General features: G+C 53.4%; 1 protein-coding gene across 2 annotated transcripts in view; it reads left to right on the top strand.

Moving 5' to 3' along the window:
- The window catches only part of ZER1 (zyg-11 related cell cycle regulator), a 30,436-nt gene extending 18,818 nt beyond the window's left edge, over nt 1–11,618 (top strand). For both annotated transcript variants that reach the window (XM_045883276.2, XM_045883275.2), the window contains exons 9-16: nt 2,130–2,345; nt 3,104–3,145; nt 3,308–3,427; nt 4,684–4,799; nt 5,119–5,307; nt 6,719–6,816; nt 8,530–8,632; nt 9,934–11,618. In XM_045883276.2, coding sequence (XP_045739232.1) covers nt 2,130–2,345; nt 3,104–3,145; nt 3,308–3,427; nt 4,684–4,799; nt 5,119–5,307; nt 6,719–6,816; nt 8,530–8,632; nt 9,934–9,991 — 942 coding nt within the window. In that variant the 3' untranslated portion in view covers nt 9,992–11,618. The remainder of the gene's footprint in view (nt 1–2,129; nt 2,346–3,103; nt 3,146–3,307; nt 3,428–4,683; nt 4,800–5,118; nt 5,308–6,718; nt 6,817–8,529; nt 8,633–9,933) is intronic.
- The last annotated feature ends 3,326 nt before the right edge of the window (nt 11,619–14,944 follow it).

The raw sequence follows: 14,944 nt of genomic DNA, 5'->3' as shown, positions 1-14,944 counted from the left end.
AAAAAAAAAAAAAAGAAAGAAAGACTACAGAGTGAAAGTTGTCCCCAGTCCAGCTCTCCTCCCCCTCGCAGCTGGGCTTAACCGTTGTTTTATAGTTGTTGGTATCAGCACAGTGTTCAGCGTCCTCATCCAGGAAAGGCCGCTCTGGAGCAGACTGTGCACTGGAGCTGGGAGGCAGTGGCCAAGCCCCGTCCCCACAGAGTAGCAGGCCGGGCTGACCCACAGGCCCGGGCTACAGTCACTGAGTTAGCCCCTGTGGTTGAACATTTAGGTGACTTTTTTCTTGTGTGCTATTTCAAATAAGGCTTTGCTGACTCTACTCAATTGCTTATCCTTATAATACATGACTAAAAGGGGCATTGCTGGGGCAGTGAATGGGTAGGTGTATTTTTAAAGCATTTAGGACGTACTTTCGAATCATCCTCCAGAAAGTCTCTGTAGGGATGAGAAGGCCCGCTTTCCCACTGCCTGCCAACTCCAGACTTTAGAGCAACTGTTTTCTACATTGAAATTGATCTTATCATCAGGTAAAAGGGCTGTCTTTTTTTTCTTTTTTTTGACGAAAATGCTAATTGAAGACTCCCAAACAAATTAATAAACTCTATCAAAGAAATGGAAATTAAAATGATGAGATACCACATTTCATCTCAAGAGACCGATGATCCCCAACGTTGACAGAGGTCAGGGGAGAGTACTTTCACATACTTCTCACTGGTGAGGTATGAACTGTACCACCGTTTTGGAGGCCAGCTGGCAGAATTTGCCAAAACTGGAAATGCATTGATTTTGGGGGCCTATGTATTCCATAATTCAAATGTATTTTAGAGGAAAAAGATATACATACATCCGCCCTTTTTAATTAAAGATAAATTAGAGGAAACCAGAATGTTTTAGCAATAGGGACCTGGAAAAGTAACATACCCCCACAATGGGATATTATGGTAAATCTGTACATCCCTAATGTGGAAAGATGTCCACTGCATATTGCTAAGTGAAAAGTTTTGGACCAATATGTATAATATCTTTTTTTGCCTCACCTCTCCCCCAAATATATATTTGTATTTGCGTGATAGAAAAATTTGAAAGGACATGCACCAAACTTTTAATAGCGATTACTTCTGGGGAATAAAGTGTGAGACTTTAACTTTTTGCTCAAATACTACTATTTGAACTTTTTACAGTAAGTATTGGCTCTTATAATTTAAAATAAATTTTTTCTCAAATTAAAAAATGTATGTGTAATTTGGGGGGGGAAGTTAACTAAGGGGCTACCCTCTAAATTACGTAATTAATGAAGTACAATGATCTCCCAAAATCTAACGAGAAAGGATAGAAGGAAATTAAATTACAGGCAAATGCTCCAAGAACACTTAAAAAAAAAAACCCACAGACAACGCAAAAAGAAATCAAAGATGTCAAGGAGCATGAGGCCTCCTACTCTGCCAGTAGGACTCCAAACTGGTACAGCCACTTTGGTAAACAGTCTGGTTCACCTGGTCAAGTCGAAGACATGCACGCCGTGTGTGACCCAGAAGAAACCATGTGTGTGGACGCCAAGATGCATGCACGAGCATCGTTTGAAGTGCCAAACACTGAAGCCCCCTCAGATGTCCACCAACAGTGGGATGGGTGAATAAATTCAAGTACTGTAATGCAGTGGACAAATGAATGCTTTTCAGCTGCTTATAACAACATAGCTGATCTTGCAAACCTATGGTAAACAACAATAAGCAAGATGCTAGAGAATCTTTCGTGTAGACTAGCAGGGACAGTAGTTCTCTAGTGTGGAGAGGGGCTGATGACCAGGAAGGGACCTGTGGGGATTTCCGGGTGCTGGCAGTATTCTATTTCCTGACCCAGGCGGTGGTTACATGGTTGCCGAAAAGCTTGTTTGCTTCATAAATGCTCATAAAACTATACATTTGTGTTTTATGTCCTCTCTGTATGAAAATTGTATTTTACAGTTTTTTTAAACATTAAAAAAAAAAATAGCCTTGGAGTCTCCTCTTCCAGAAAGCCTTCCTGGACCACTACAGCTCTGGATGATCTCACGCCTCTAGAGCGCCCCTGGAGTCCAGCTCCCAAGTCCGACCCTGACTGTGCTTCCCTTGTCTCCTGTCCCGGCCCAGGTCCAGCGGAACTGCTGTCTGACCCTCTGTAACTTCAGCATCCCCGAGGAGCTGGAATTCCAGTACCGCCGGGTCAACGAGCTCCTGCTCAGCATCCTCAACCCCACTCGGCAGGACGAGTCGATCCAGCGCATCGCTGTGCACCTGTGCAACGCCCTGGTCTGCCAAGTGGACAATGACCACAAGGAGGCCGTGGGCAAGATGGGCTTCGTTGTGGTGCGTGCCCTCGGGCGGCCCCGCCTCCCCTCCCTCCCTGCCCGCCTTCTCCAGAGCCCCTCTGCCCCCTGAAGGATTTCAGCTCGACCAAAGGAAGAATCTCCTCACCATGAATGTAGCTTATGTCCCCGTAGATTTGCTCCGCCTAAAACATTCTGGCATCTTCTCCCAGCCGCTCCAGCTGCCCACTTGGTCCCACCATCCAAGCCACTCTTGGCTCCTTGGACCAGGTCCCCTATTAGGTCTTTCTCACTGGGGTTAAATAAGTATCTGAGGGACTGTCTGTTTAATGTCGGCCTCCCCACTGGGTTGTGAGTTCTGTAGGGAAAGACACCACACTTGTTCCTTCTTCCGTCATGACATCCCCAGCACTTTCTAGCATGGGGCCTGGCACACAGTGGGGAGAGTAAGTATTTGCTGAAGAGTGGAAGGAAAGAATGAGGAAGGAGCATCTGGTGTCCTCCTCTTACTTTAGCGCTGAATAGGCTGGAGCCCACAGAGGGGAGGGCCAGGCCCAAAGCTACACAGGGAACCAGGGTTGAGCCAGGACTAGCACCCAGGTCTCCCAATGCTAGGGACCAAGTCTGTGGGTTGCACTTCTTCAAACAGCCCCCCTAGACCAGATAGGCACATTTGGTCTTGTCAGGATGCATTAGCCAGGAGTAGAAGTGCTGACTCTCCTCTCTCCATCTTGGTTCTTGGGGGACACAGTAGCTCTTGAGCCCTGGCCCCCCGCAAGTTCTCTTCTCTGCCCACAGACCATGCTGAAGCTGATTCAGAAGAAGCTGCTGGATAAGATAGTAAGTTGAGCCTTCATGAAGCCACTCTGCCCCTCCCCTAGCCCAAGAGGGGTTGGTTTATCCCCGGAGGATACCCAGGTTTTGTTAGGGGGCACCCTCACAGGTGTCAGGAGCCTGCAGGGCCCTCTAGGCGAGCTGTGCTGAGCTTACCTCTCCCTTCAGTGTGACCAGGTGATGGAGTTCTCCTGGAGTGCCCTGTGGAACATCACGGACGAGACGCCCGACAACTGCGAGATGTTCCTCAATTTCAATGGCATGAAGCTCTTCCTGGACTGCCTGAAGGTACTGCCCATGTCCAGCGAGGCGGCCTCCTTGACCACGCACATGGCCACTCTTCTGTCCCCAGGCGTCCCACCACCCAGATCCGTCAGCAACCCCTCTCCCCATGGTTCCCACAGAAGGGCAGTGGGGGCCAACTTACAGGCCCACCCCTCTCTTAGAGCCCTCCCTCCAAGGGAAAACCCAGTCCCATCCTTCTCCACAGCAATTTCTCGGGCTGCCCACAGTCTGGCTGGGGTTCACTGGGATGTCAGCTGGATAGAATTCTGTCCAGGAGGATGGTCTTTTAAAAGTCATCCTTGGGGCACCTGGCTGACTCAGTTGGTAGAGCATATGACTCTTTTTTTTTTTTTAAAGATTTTATTTATTTATTTGAGAGAGAGACTGAGAGAGAGCACATGAGAGGGGGGAGGGTCAGAGGGAGAAGCAGACTCCCCGCCGAGCAGGGAGCCCGATGCGGGACTCGATCCAGGGACTCCAGGATCATGACCTGAGCCGAAGGCAGTTTGCTTAACCAACTGAGCCACCCAGGCGCCCAAGCATACGACTCTTGATCTCAGGGTCATGGGTTCAAGCCCCACGTTGGGCATAGAGCTTCCTTTAAATAAATAAATAAATAAATAAATAAATAAATAAATAAATAAATAAATAGTAGCGATTATAAAAAATAAATATAAAACTCATCTTTTATTTTCTTGCTCTAGTTTCTTTTTTTTTTTTTTTTAAGATTTTATTTATTTATTTGAGACAGAGAGAATGAGATAGAGCATGAGAGGGGGGAGGGTCAGAGGGAGAAGCAGACTCCCCGCCGAGCAGGGAGCCCGATGCGGGACTCGATCCCGGGACTCCAGGATCATGACCTGAGCCGAAGGCAGTCGCCTAACCAACTGAGCCACCCAGGCGCCCCTATTTTCTTGCTCTAGTTTCTACAAAGTTTCCCTTCAACTAATATTTGAGTTTTTGGCAAATAGAACCATGTTTGTCCTCTTTGGAGTTTTTTAGGTCAGATCTCCACTCAGCCTTTGATTTTGTAGCAAGGAGTCCCCACCATTTGAATCCCGTATGGTATGTACCCAGCACTGTACTTGGTGCAATAGAAGGTGTGAGGGCAGCATATTGCTCTCCCTCTTTGTCTAGTTGGAGTGGCCAGATACCCATAAAGTTTCTAGGTTAACAGTACCAGACACTTCACAACAAAACAGTACCAGACACTAATTAAGTCCTAATCGATGTGGCCCCAATGGCTCTCATTTTGCCAGGAATTCCCAGAGAAGCAGGAACTGCATCGGAACATGCTAGGACTCTTGGGAAACGTGGCCGAGGTGAAGGAGCTGCGGCCCCAGCTAATGACTTCCCAGTTTATCAGTGTCTTCAGGTTGGTATTTCTTTCCCTTTTTGCCTTGGCTGCCAGGATGCTCAGGGCTATAGTCTGTGTTCAGTTGCAGCAACTGCTCTCTGCCCAGGTTTCCATTAGAAATGTCACCTTCCGTCTACAAGTGGTTTCTCTCAAGCCTCCATAAATGGTCCTCTTGTAGCTGTGTCTTCAGCGACCTCAGATCTTTAGAATAGTCACCTGTGTATGGATAATAGATGATAAGTCAGCAACACCTCTGGCATCCAGTTTGTAAGCTGGGGCCCAGCAGCTGGTGTCTGAAGACGGACTTGGAGGGATTTTTCTCTCGCCTTCTTGGCAGCAACCTGCTGGAGAGCAAGGCCGACGGGATCGAGGTTTCATACAACGCCTGCGGTGTCCTCTCCCACATCATGTTCGATGGGCCCGAGGTGTGGGGCATCTGCGAACCCCAGCGGGAGGAGGTGGAGGAGCGCATGTGGGCAGCCATCCAGAGCTGGGACATCAACTCTCGGAGAAACATCAATTACAGGTGCGGAGCGGGGATGGCAGGGAGGAATGTGCGAGTGGGGTCCGTGGGCAGACAGGACGCTCGTTCCTAGCAAGGCCTTTCTTCTCGTCTCCTGTCAGCTCTCCCTGAGGGACAGCCCCCACACAGCACACATCTCACCCATAAAGCTGGGTGCATCTTTCATGTACATCAGTGTACCCAAAGTTTGCTGTTTACAAACATTTGAGACGTGTTTAATTGTGGGACGAAGGAAAAAGAGGAAAACAGCAACGCGCACTAGGGAACCAAACAGAAACCATTTGTGAGCTCGCTCCCCGAAAGAACCCCTGCCCACAGTCTGGCACCCCCCTCCCAGCACTTTCCCTCTGCACTGAGCTCGTTCTTTGCAGTGCAGCTGGTGTCCAGTCTTCCTATCCTGTGGCTGGATTTGTAGCCACAAGATACGGGTCTCCCTCCTCGGGTCGTGACTGGGTCACTTTCTGGGTGTGGATGGCCCATCTTATACTGTGACACTGACCTCGAAAACCCATACTGGGGGGGGGGGGGCGCCTGGGTGGCTCAGTCGTTAAGCGTCTGCCTTCGGCTCAGGTCATGATCCCAGGGTCCTGGGATTGAGCCCCGCATCGGGCTCCCTGCTCCACGGGAAGCCTGCTTCTCCCTCCCCCACTCCCCTGGCTGGTGTTCCTGCTCTCGCTATGTCTCTCTCTGTCAAATAAATAAATGAAATCTTTAAAAAAAAAAAAACCCATACTGGGGACACCTGGGTGGCTCAGTCGGTGAGGTGTCTGCCTTCAGCTCAGGTCATGATCCCGGGGTCCTGGGATCGAGCGTCGCATTGGGCTCCCTGCTCAGCGGGGAGTCTGCTTCTCCCTCTGCCTTCCCCCTGCTTGTGCTCTCTCTCTCTCTGATACATGAACAAAATCTTAAAAAAAAAGAAAAGAAAAGAAAACCGACATTGGGAGGAGCAGGCTCATGCTTGCGGCTTTGCCCAGGCTCCAGTGACTGCCGTTTCCAAGGAGACATGAGGTGGAGTCACCGGCCCAGGGGGGTTGCATTTTAAGGCTCTGGGGCCATGACTCCAGGTGGCCCGTAGAAGGCCATTATAAGAAGTGCAGTCTCATTTCTGTTTCTCACGGTACTTCGCCCTGCCTCCCCAAGACCAGCTCTCTCCTCCTTGCCGGGGTCCCCCGTTTCTGCACCGCCTGATCAACGTCCCTCCTGCCTCCCTTACGTGCCCCTGCTCTTGACGTCTCTGACAAGCGAGCTCCCTTCATGGAGCCTGCAGGGCCCGATGCCCCCGCGTCTGCTGCAACCTACTAGCCTGCTCGTGGGTTGTCTGTAGGACCCTCCAGGAAGGAGCTTTCCAGCAGGAGAAGATACACTCCCCCAACCCTTGGCATCAGAAGTCACCCTGATCTCTCTCTTTCTGCAGGTCATTTGAGCCAATTCTTCGCCTCCTTCCCCAGGGCATCTCCCCTGTCAGCCAGCACTGGGCCACCTGGGCCCTGTACAACCTAGTGTCTGTCTACCGTGAGTACCCACTTGCCCTTTGTTCAGACACGGGGCTGCTCACCAGGCTGCAAACACACTTGCCCCCAGGGAACTTATAACCCGGGTGCGGAGTACTGAGAGAGCTGGCATCAGTGTCTGTACCTGGGAACACAGCCCTCCACTTTCCAGCATCTGTGGGACGCCCAGCAGAATGGCTGGCCCTGCCCCCATCACCAGAAGCAAGCCTGGGAGGCCCGACGGCCCATCCAGAGTTCCCAGACAGCTTTCTTAATGCCTCCTGCTTCCATAGAAGTGAATAGTCAAAAATCTCCATGCCTTCTGCAGGACAGAGTAAGACCAACCCAAAAAAAGAACTAAGCCCCAAGGAAACAGCTTTCCAAGGGAACAGGAGAGAACTTTAACACAATTCTAACTTTATTCCTCAGAGAGCACCCCATCCTCCCATAGAAGAGCCTGAACCGTCCTCTGTTGGGTGGCTTTGGGGGAGGAGAAGAAGGGATAGCACTAGGAGATCTGGATGACAGGCCAGGATTGACCTTCATTCTCTTTCTTACTGGTTACGTGACCTCATGCAGGTTATTTAACCTCTCTGGGCCTCGGTTTCCTCCTCTGTAGAATGGGGACAGCGATAATGCCTACCTCATAAGATCGATGTGAAAAGAGAACCAGCACGAAGTGCCCAGCCTGGTGCCTGGATCCTGCTCAGTCCTGTTAACTGGCAAAATGGATCAGAGTGCGGGTTCTGGAGGCAGACATCTGGCTTTGAACCCTGGCTCTCCCACTGGCTGTAGCTGTGTTACTTTGAGCAGGTTTCTCAACCTCTCTGTGCCTCAATTTCCTCATCTTTAAAACGGGATAAAAATAGGATTGCTGTGAAATAAGGCATGTAAAGTGCTTGGAACAGTGCTTGGCCCATACCAACTCTTCAATAAGCATCAGCCTTGTTCATTACTACTTGAGATTAGTCTTACTAAAAAGTAGCACCTGACCTCAGAGAGGCAGTATAGTCCAGAGGGAAGAGCCCTGACCTGGGACTCCCTCGGACAAGCTTCCAGAATGACTTTGGGTGAATTGCTTCCTCCCTCTGAACCTCAGTTCTTTCATCTGTAAAATGGAGATCGTAAAAGTAGCTCTGACTACATAGAGCCACATAGAGGGGGTGGGGGTTGAGGGGTGGGGAGGGTCCACTGAAATGCCCGTGTTCTCCATGGAGCATAAAGCCCTGGATCCTGAGCACTAGAATATTCTTTATTGGCGTGAACCGTGAACCACCCAATAATAGGAAGGAATGCTGCTTCCAACCTGGCTGGCCACCAGAATCACCTGGTAGTATACTGTTAAAAATACAAATAAATACAGGTTCCTGGGTCTATTGACTCAGAATACCCAAGGGCAGGGCTTAGGAATCTGTATTTTTACAAAAACTTCTCTGAGAATAGAAGCCACTAGTTTGGGTGTTATTTCCCATGGGTGAGCTGTGGAAAGAAATGTGGTTGCGTCCCAAAGTAGCCTTTTCCAAGGACTCACCACTTGCTCCCCCAGTGGACCCCGGAACTCGGGCCCATGGGGCTGGGCAAACAGGCGGCTCCCAGGTGCAGCAGTCCTCACCCAGGCCTGCGTCTCCACTCCCCCCACCCCTCGGGGAGGGCAGCCCTCGCAGCAAGGGTGTGTTCTGGGCCACCGGCTGCTGGAAGACCGACCTGGTCACCTGCTGTCTGCCCCTCCCCGCAGCGGACAAGTACTGCCCCCTGCTGATCAAAGAAGGGGGGCTGCCCCTGCTGAGGGACATGATCAAGATGGCGACCGCTCGACAGGAGACGAAGGAAATGGCCCGGTAAGAGATGGGCAGTGTTTCTGCTTGCAGCCTCGGTGTGGGGGAGCGGGGGACACCGTGGGGGGCCCCCTGAGATTCGCGGGGGCAAGTCGGCGTGGAGTGTGGAGGCAGACAGCGTACTGCTGTCCAGCGGGGCCCTCCCTGAGTGTCATTTCGGCCACAGTGTGGCGGGAAACTAGATCATCCAGCTCTGCACAGAGCATCATTGCCCTCCTCTGTAAGCTTCATTTTCTCTCACTCCAATGAATTCCATCCTCTCCTCCCTGGCCCTTACCGAGTCAGGCCAGAATTCGTCATTTTTGGCCAAAGACCTTCCAATGAAAGAGGACACCACGTGGCAAAGTACATTCTAGAGAACTGGCGGGCAAGTGCAAATGGGTGTGCACATGTGGAGGTGTGAAGCCGTGCACAGGGCAGAGCTGCCAGTCCCTTTGAACATCTACCCCAGTCCCTTTGCACATCTCTGTAAGACCTGAGATGTGTATCCGAGCCAGCCGGCCTGCCTGAAGCAGGTGTGAGTGGCACCAAGAGGGAGCTCAGAAGTCACTCCACCCATCCCACTCCTGTCCCACTCTGGGCACCCCTTACTTCCTAAGAGGCAGTAGGCACCTCTTTAGCACACGGAGGCTGCAGTGAACACTGCCCCCTGCCCCCGACCAACCCAAAGGCCATCCAAGGTCCCAGGTGACACCTGACTGCAGTGGGGCAGCGGTTCTCAAGCGTCAGTCTGGAGGGGGGCGTAAGACCGGGGCTCTGAGCACCAGTGGTGGGGGTTCCCGAGACCGCTGCACCGGGCCTGGCCGCTGGAGGGTGTCAGGGGCCCTCATACTGGCACGGCTGCCCTGGCCCCACCTGGACCGCCTCGGGCCCGGGATCTCTGGGCGAATCTGACACGCAGGCCGTCTGGGGACCGCTAGTAGGCTGCCCAGGTAGGCAGGGGGAAAGTGAAGAAGGCAGCGGTACTCAAGAAAGGAGCAGGGAGGGTTGTGAAGGTCAGGCCTGAGCCAATTCAGGGGAGCCCCTAACCAGAGAGGCCCTGGGGCTGAGAGGTAGGGAAGGGGGGCCCGGGGAGGAAGGAGGAGGGCACAGGGGGCCTTTCGTATCGGTGGCCACAGGTGCCATGTCCTGGGCACTCGGCATGTGCCAGCCACCCCGCCAGCACCCCTAAACACACCTCCTCCGTCAGCATCAGCATCACTGCTGACATTTGCTAGCAAATCCAGCGGCCTCATGTGCCGGGAGGAGCCAGGCCCACCCGACCCAAGGCCGCCCTCTGATCCTCTCTCTCCCGTGGTCTCCAGCAAGGTGATTGAGCACTGCAGTAACTTTAAAGAGGAGAACATGGACACGTCCAGATAGAGGCCTCCGCCCCCACGGCCGCCACTGCTCTGGACCACAAGGCCTGGAGGAAGCTCTCAAGCAGCCCAGCGGGCGGACCCCCACCCGGGAGCCTCCCGCTGGATGAAGGGACACGGGGACTGTTGCACAACCGATGCTTTTCCTTAACATTAGTGAGATATATATATATTATATATATATATATATATATATTATTTTTTTTGGTTAGGAAGTGTGAAGTTTTGTGTGTATGATTTCTGTACAAAAACGAAAGAACACTCCTTGAGTCCCCGCAGCTTCCTTGGCCACTCTCAAGCCCCATCTCCAAGCCTTCATTGCTGCCACTCACTCCTACCCCCTTCAGACTCAATGCCTCTAACGTTTTGAGAGTCCGGGCCTTTCCCAGTGACCTCAGACCCTGGCCTCGCTTCCCATTAGGAGAGGCAGCGGGCTTCTAACAGCCCAGTCCCGCACCCCAACCCACCCGCCAAAGCCTGAGAACCCCCCTCCGGGCTCCTGGGTGTGGCTGATGGGGTTTGGGATGAAAACTAGCCCCACTGGGCCTCCCGAATGCCTTGGTGCTCCCAGCCGTGGGCCATCTGGGGCAAGGAAGTGAGTGCCCAGGCCCAGGCCGCCCCAGCCCCCGGGGATCCTCAGGGGCGGGGCTCCCAGTAGCCCCGCCAGTTCTCTGGCCAGGCCTGCCTGAGGCCACGCTGCTATGGAGGCTGCCTCCTGGTCTCCCACCAGGTCCCAGGCTACTGAAGGCCCCAGCCCAGGGCTGGTCAGAACTCAGGCAGATTCCACTGCCCCTTCTGCCAAACATATTCAGCACTCGCCCCAGCCCTGGGAGCCAGCACCGCTGGGGCCAGGGGCTTGCTCCTCACTCCCCAGCCCTTCCCCTGCCCGCAGCACCCATGGTGCCCAGGCACCCCACCAGCAGAACTGAGCCGGCCTCTTTTGCCCCTGCCCCCCCGCCCCGCTGCCCGGAGGACCCCACACGTCTCTCGGTGCGGCAGGAGGTCCCCGCTCCAGCCGGACCCGCAGCAACAGGTAGCTGCCTCCAGACCAGCACTGGGCACAGCCTACGGTGGCCCCGTTGGCCGTTCTGAGCCCCTCCTCCCTGCCCCCAGGCTTTACCTTGGGAACCTCTGTGCTGTGTTTCAGAGAAGTGTGAGCTGCAAATGTATCCTGAAATATCTTGTGGCCCTCCCTTGATGTAACTCCGAATTGCTTCTCTGGAGACAGGCGGCGGCGAGGAGACCCCCCCCCAGAATAGAGCGCTGGGGGAGCAGGGCCGACTCTGCAGGCATCCCCAAGGGGATGACCTTTCTTCCTTCTCCCCTGGGCCCGTGTGTGGATTCTGCTAGTATTTCTGCCTGGAGGCAGAATGGGCTGGATGAGCAGCCCAGGGGAGAGGCACCAGGCCTTCTCCCTCTGAAGTCTGTCCCTGCCAGCCCTGGGAAGGGGGCGGCTGCCCTGCGCTTCCCAAGCTTGGCAGACAGGCCACGGCTGCCCCACCCCTCCATGCTCACACGGCCTGAGCCAGACCCTGGGCAGAGCTCACATCGCGCTGCTTTACCACCTGGGGCCTGGGTAAATGTCTGTACTTTGGGATGTCACAGAAATACATTTTTGTGCAAAGTGGAAAGAGCAGAGTGTCTTTTTTTGCAGAAGGGATGGGGTCAGGAGAGCGGCTGGAGTCACTTCGGGCACTGGGCCTTGAATGAGGGTGTGCCCGGGTTGATTCGTGTGCCCAGCCTGGAGGGCCAGTCAACTGCAACCTGGGGACAGGTGGCAGATTGGGCTGAAGTACCTGCCTCCTCTCATTCTCCCCATACCCCCATGCCCAGACATTGGGGTACACCCTGCCTGGAGCGGTCCAGTCTGATGGTAGAGACGACATTCCATGTGAGATTAGGACCCAGTGGGCAGGGAGCACAGAGAGGGTGCCTGCCGTGGGCTGGTAGGAGTGGAGGGGGACCCGCACTTCAGCGAGGGCAGAGCACCCTCAGCGTGGAGGTAAGAGACAACACGGTGTCCCCAAGCAGGCAGGGAGGCTTCTCACGAGAGGAGACGTGTGAGCTGAATCCAGCAAAAGACAAGGCAGCTGGGGGGCGCCTGGGTGGCTCAGTCGGTTAAGCGTCCGACTCTTTTTTTTTTAAGATTTTATTTATTTATTTGAAGAGAGACACAGCAAGAGAGGGAACACAAGCAGGGGGAGAAGGAGAGGGAGAAGCAGGCTTCCCGCAGAGCAGGGAGCCCGATGCAGGGCTCGATCCCAGGACCCTGGGACCATGGCCTGAGCCGAAGGCAGATGCCCAACAACTGACCCACCCAGGCACCTCTAAGCATCCGACTCTTAATTTCAGCTCAGGTCATGATCTCAGGGTCATGGGATCGAACCCCGTGGTGGGCTCCCCATTTGGTGGGTACTCTCCTTGAGATTCTCTCTCTCCCTCTCCCTCTGCCTCTCCCCTCCTCTAAAAAAAAAAAAAAAAAAAAAGACAGGGCTGGCAGGCTTGGCCATGGGGGAGCCACGGAAAGAGCATGGAAAGGGCACCGCAGACAGAGGGCCCTGCTAGAGGGGCCTTCCAGGGAGAGCCAGGAAGCTGCCCCCTTAGCTGCAGCAGAGCAAAGGAACAAGGGCATGAGCAGGCTGCCACAGAGAAGCAGCTGAGCGTCCGGCTGTGTCCTGGCGTAACCGCCGACCGTGCCCTCGGTGCTCCTGAGGTACTAGTAAGGCTGCGACCAATCGAGGAGAGCTGTTCCCCAAAGAACAGTCTAGGTGCTGGTGGCCGATCAAAGGGGATCATTCCCCGACAAATGCCAGGCGGGTGTGTGCCCAATGCCCAGAGACAAAGACTCGCTCCTTGACCAAACTCTAGTCAGGCTCCCCTGGGCCCTCTTCTCAACTAGGCCTCAACCTGGGCCTATCAGAGCCCTACTACGGGCTCTCACCACAAGTGATTTTGTCCATCTCCCTCCCCTGCCTTAAAACAACCACTGGGGCGCCTGGGTGGCTCAGTTGTTAAGCGTCTGCCTTGGGCTCAGGGTCCCAGGGTCCTGGGATCGAGCCCCACATTGGGCTCCCTGCTCTGCGGGAAGCCTGCTTCTCCCTCTCCCACTCCCCCTGCTTGTGTTCCCTCTCTCGCTGTGTCTCTCTCTGTCAAATAAACAAAATCTTAAAAAAAAAAAAAAAACACTTAACCACTAAGGTGGTTTCTAACAGCTCAAGGTTGCAGCTCTAGGATGACCCCAGTCCCCCTCAAAGGGCCTGCCTGAGAGGGCTCAGGATGCCAAAAGGATTTACTGTTTATTTTAGCCACCACCTGACCAGAGCCCCCCCCCCACCACCACCACCCTGTCTTCGAGCATTTACTAAAAAGGGCTTACAGTTGGGACTCTTCCTCTGTCCCTTTCAAATGTATGTGTCTTCTACAATTCCGGAGACCTGAGAGCCATTCCTTCAAAGAGCAATGCTCAGGAAGGATCCGGCCTCCATCTCGCAGTCCCCCCGGGGAGGTCAGGCACCTAACTTCAACTGTTACCAGCTAGCACACACAGCTGGCCTACTCAGCATTTACACTGAACAGCCCTTTGTAATTTTTCACTTCCCTGAGTCTGTTCAAGCCACTGCCATTCCCTCTCTCCACTCCCTCCTGCTCCCGTTAAAACACCCAGTCACCTCTGTACAGAGTTGCATTCAATTTACACTGCAATAGCATGTTACTGATGAAAATCTGTCCTTACTACTTTAACTAGTGTCTGACTTTGTCTATCTTTCACACCAGCACAGGGCCTGACTCATGGAAGCTTCAGGATGATTTAAGTGTTTCCATTCAGCACACTAAGTCACCCATTGCAGTAACCAAGACTGAGTTGCAAGTGACAGTCACTCAACTCAAATACTTACCCAGGCTAGTCAAAGGTGGGAGGGAATTCATTAAGGGAACCTAGAGGTTAATATCAGCTTCAGGAATAGCTGGATCCAGGGGCCCAGACAACATTGCTAAGACTCTCTCACTCCCTCTTTCAGTGCTGCTTATCTCTATGACTCTGTGAGTTGGCTTCATTCTCTCCTGCTACAGTCTCCCTCCACATAGTGTAAAGACAGCTGCCAGTTACCCTTACATCCTATTCCTTATGCTTGAGTTGGGAAAGAACGTCCCTTTCTCTCTCCGCATTTATACTACTCTCCTAGAATGATTCTGATTGGCTCTGCTGAGTCACGTGTCCACCACCTAGGACCAATTACTGGGGGCATTGAGATAGGGAACCAGGTTTGGCCCTCTAGAGTCACATGCCCACATCTTGCCTCCTGCCATCCTGTGGAGTGAGGGACACAGTTCCTCCAGAACCACATGGGATGGGGAAGCGTCAGTTCCCCAACAGAAAAGGGGATGCTGAGCTGACAAAACAGATGCCAGAAGGGGCATCTGGAGGGGCCGGAAGGGCGGATCTGTCGGAGAAAGAAGGTGGATGTTGGTATCCGTGGGAAGTGTGGGTGGAAAGGCAGGACTGAATGGGGAATACCCTGGGGACACAGTTGAAGGAGTGTGAACAGTGAATGATGATGAGATTCCGTCTTACTCTTAGATAGCCCGAAGCCTCGGGCTGGACAAGTCCTTCCGGCAGGGTGAGGTGTTGGTTTATAGCGGGGGAGACGACAGTCGCGTGCTAGACACTGGCTGTACTTGCATTATTGAATCCTCCCGACCACCTGGGCGGGGGGGATGCTATCATCAGTCTTCACTACAGAGACAGAAAACAGAGCTCAGAGTGGTTCAGGAACTTGCCCAAGCTCACACTGGTAGGAAGGGGCAGTGCTGGTACTTCTGACTCTGACCCCACTTGGGCCCCTCCTACCCAGGATCTGCACCACGGACGACCACTTTGCTCTCATCCTGTTTGCAATATCTAAAAATGAATAGCAAGGCAGTAAGGGTGTCACCACGGAGCAACCGAGGCCGAATC

This window comes from Mirounga angustirostris, unplaced genomic scaffold, assembly GCF_029215605.1.
Source record: "Mirounga angustirostris isolate CCGP_5_RB_7025 unplaced genomic scaffold, mMirAng1.0.hap1 SCAF_15, whole genome shotgun sequence".
Classification (NCBI taxonomy): Eukaryota; Metazoa; Chordata; class Mammalia; order Carnivora; family Phocidae; genus Mirounga; species Mirounga angustirostris.
The sequence above is the reverse complement of the archived record's forward strand: the minus strand, read 5'-3'. Positions and strand labels throughout refer to the sequence as shown.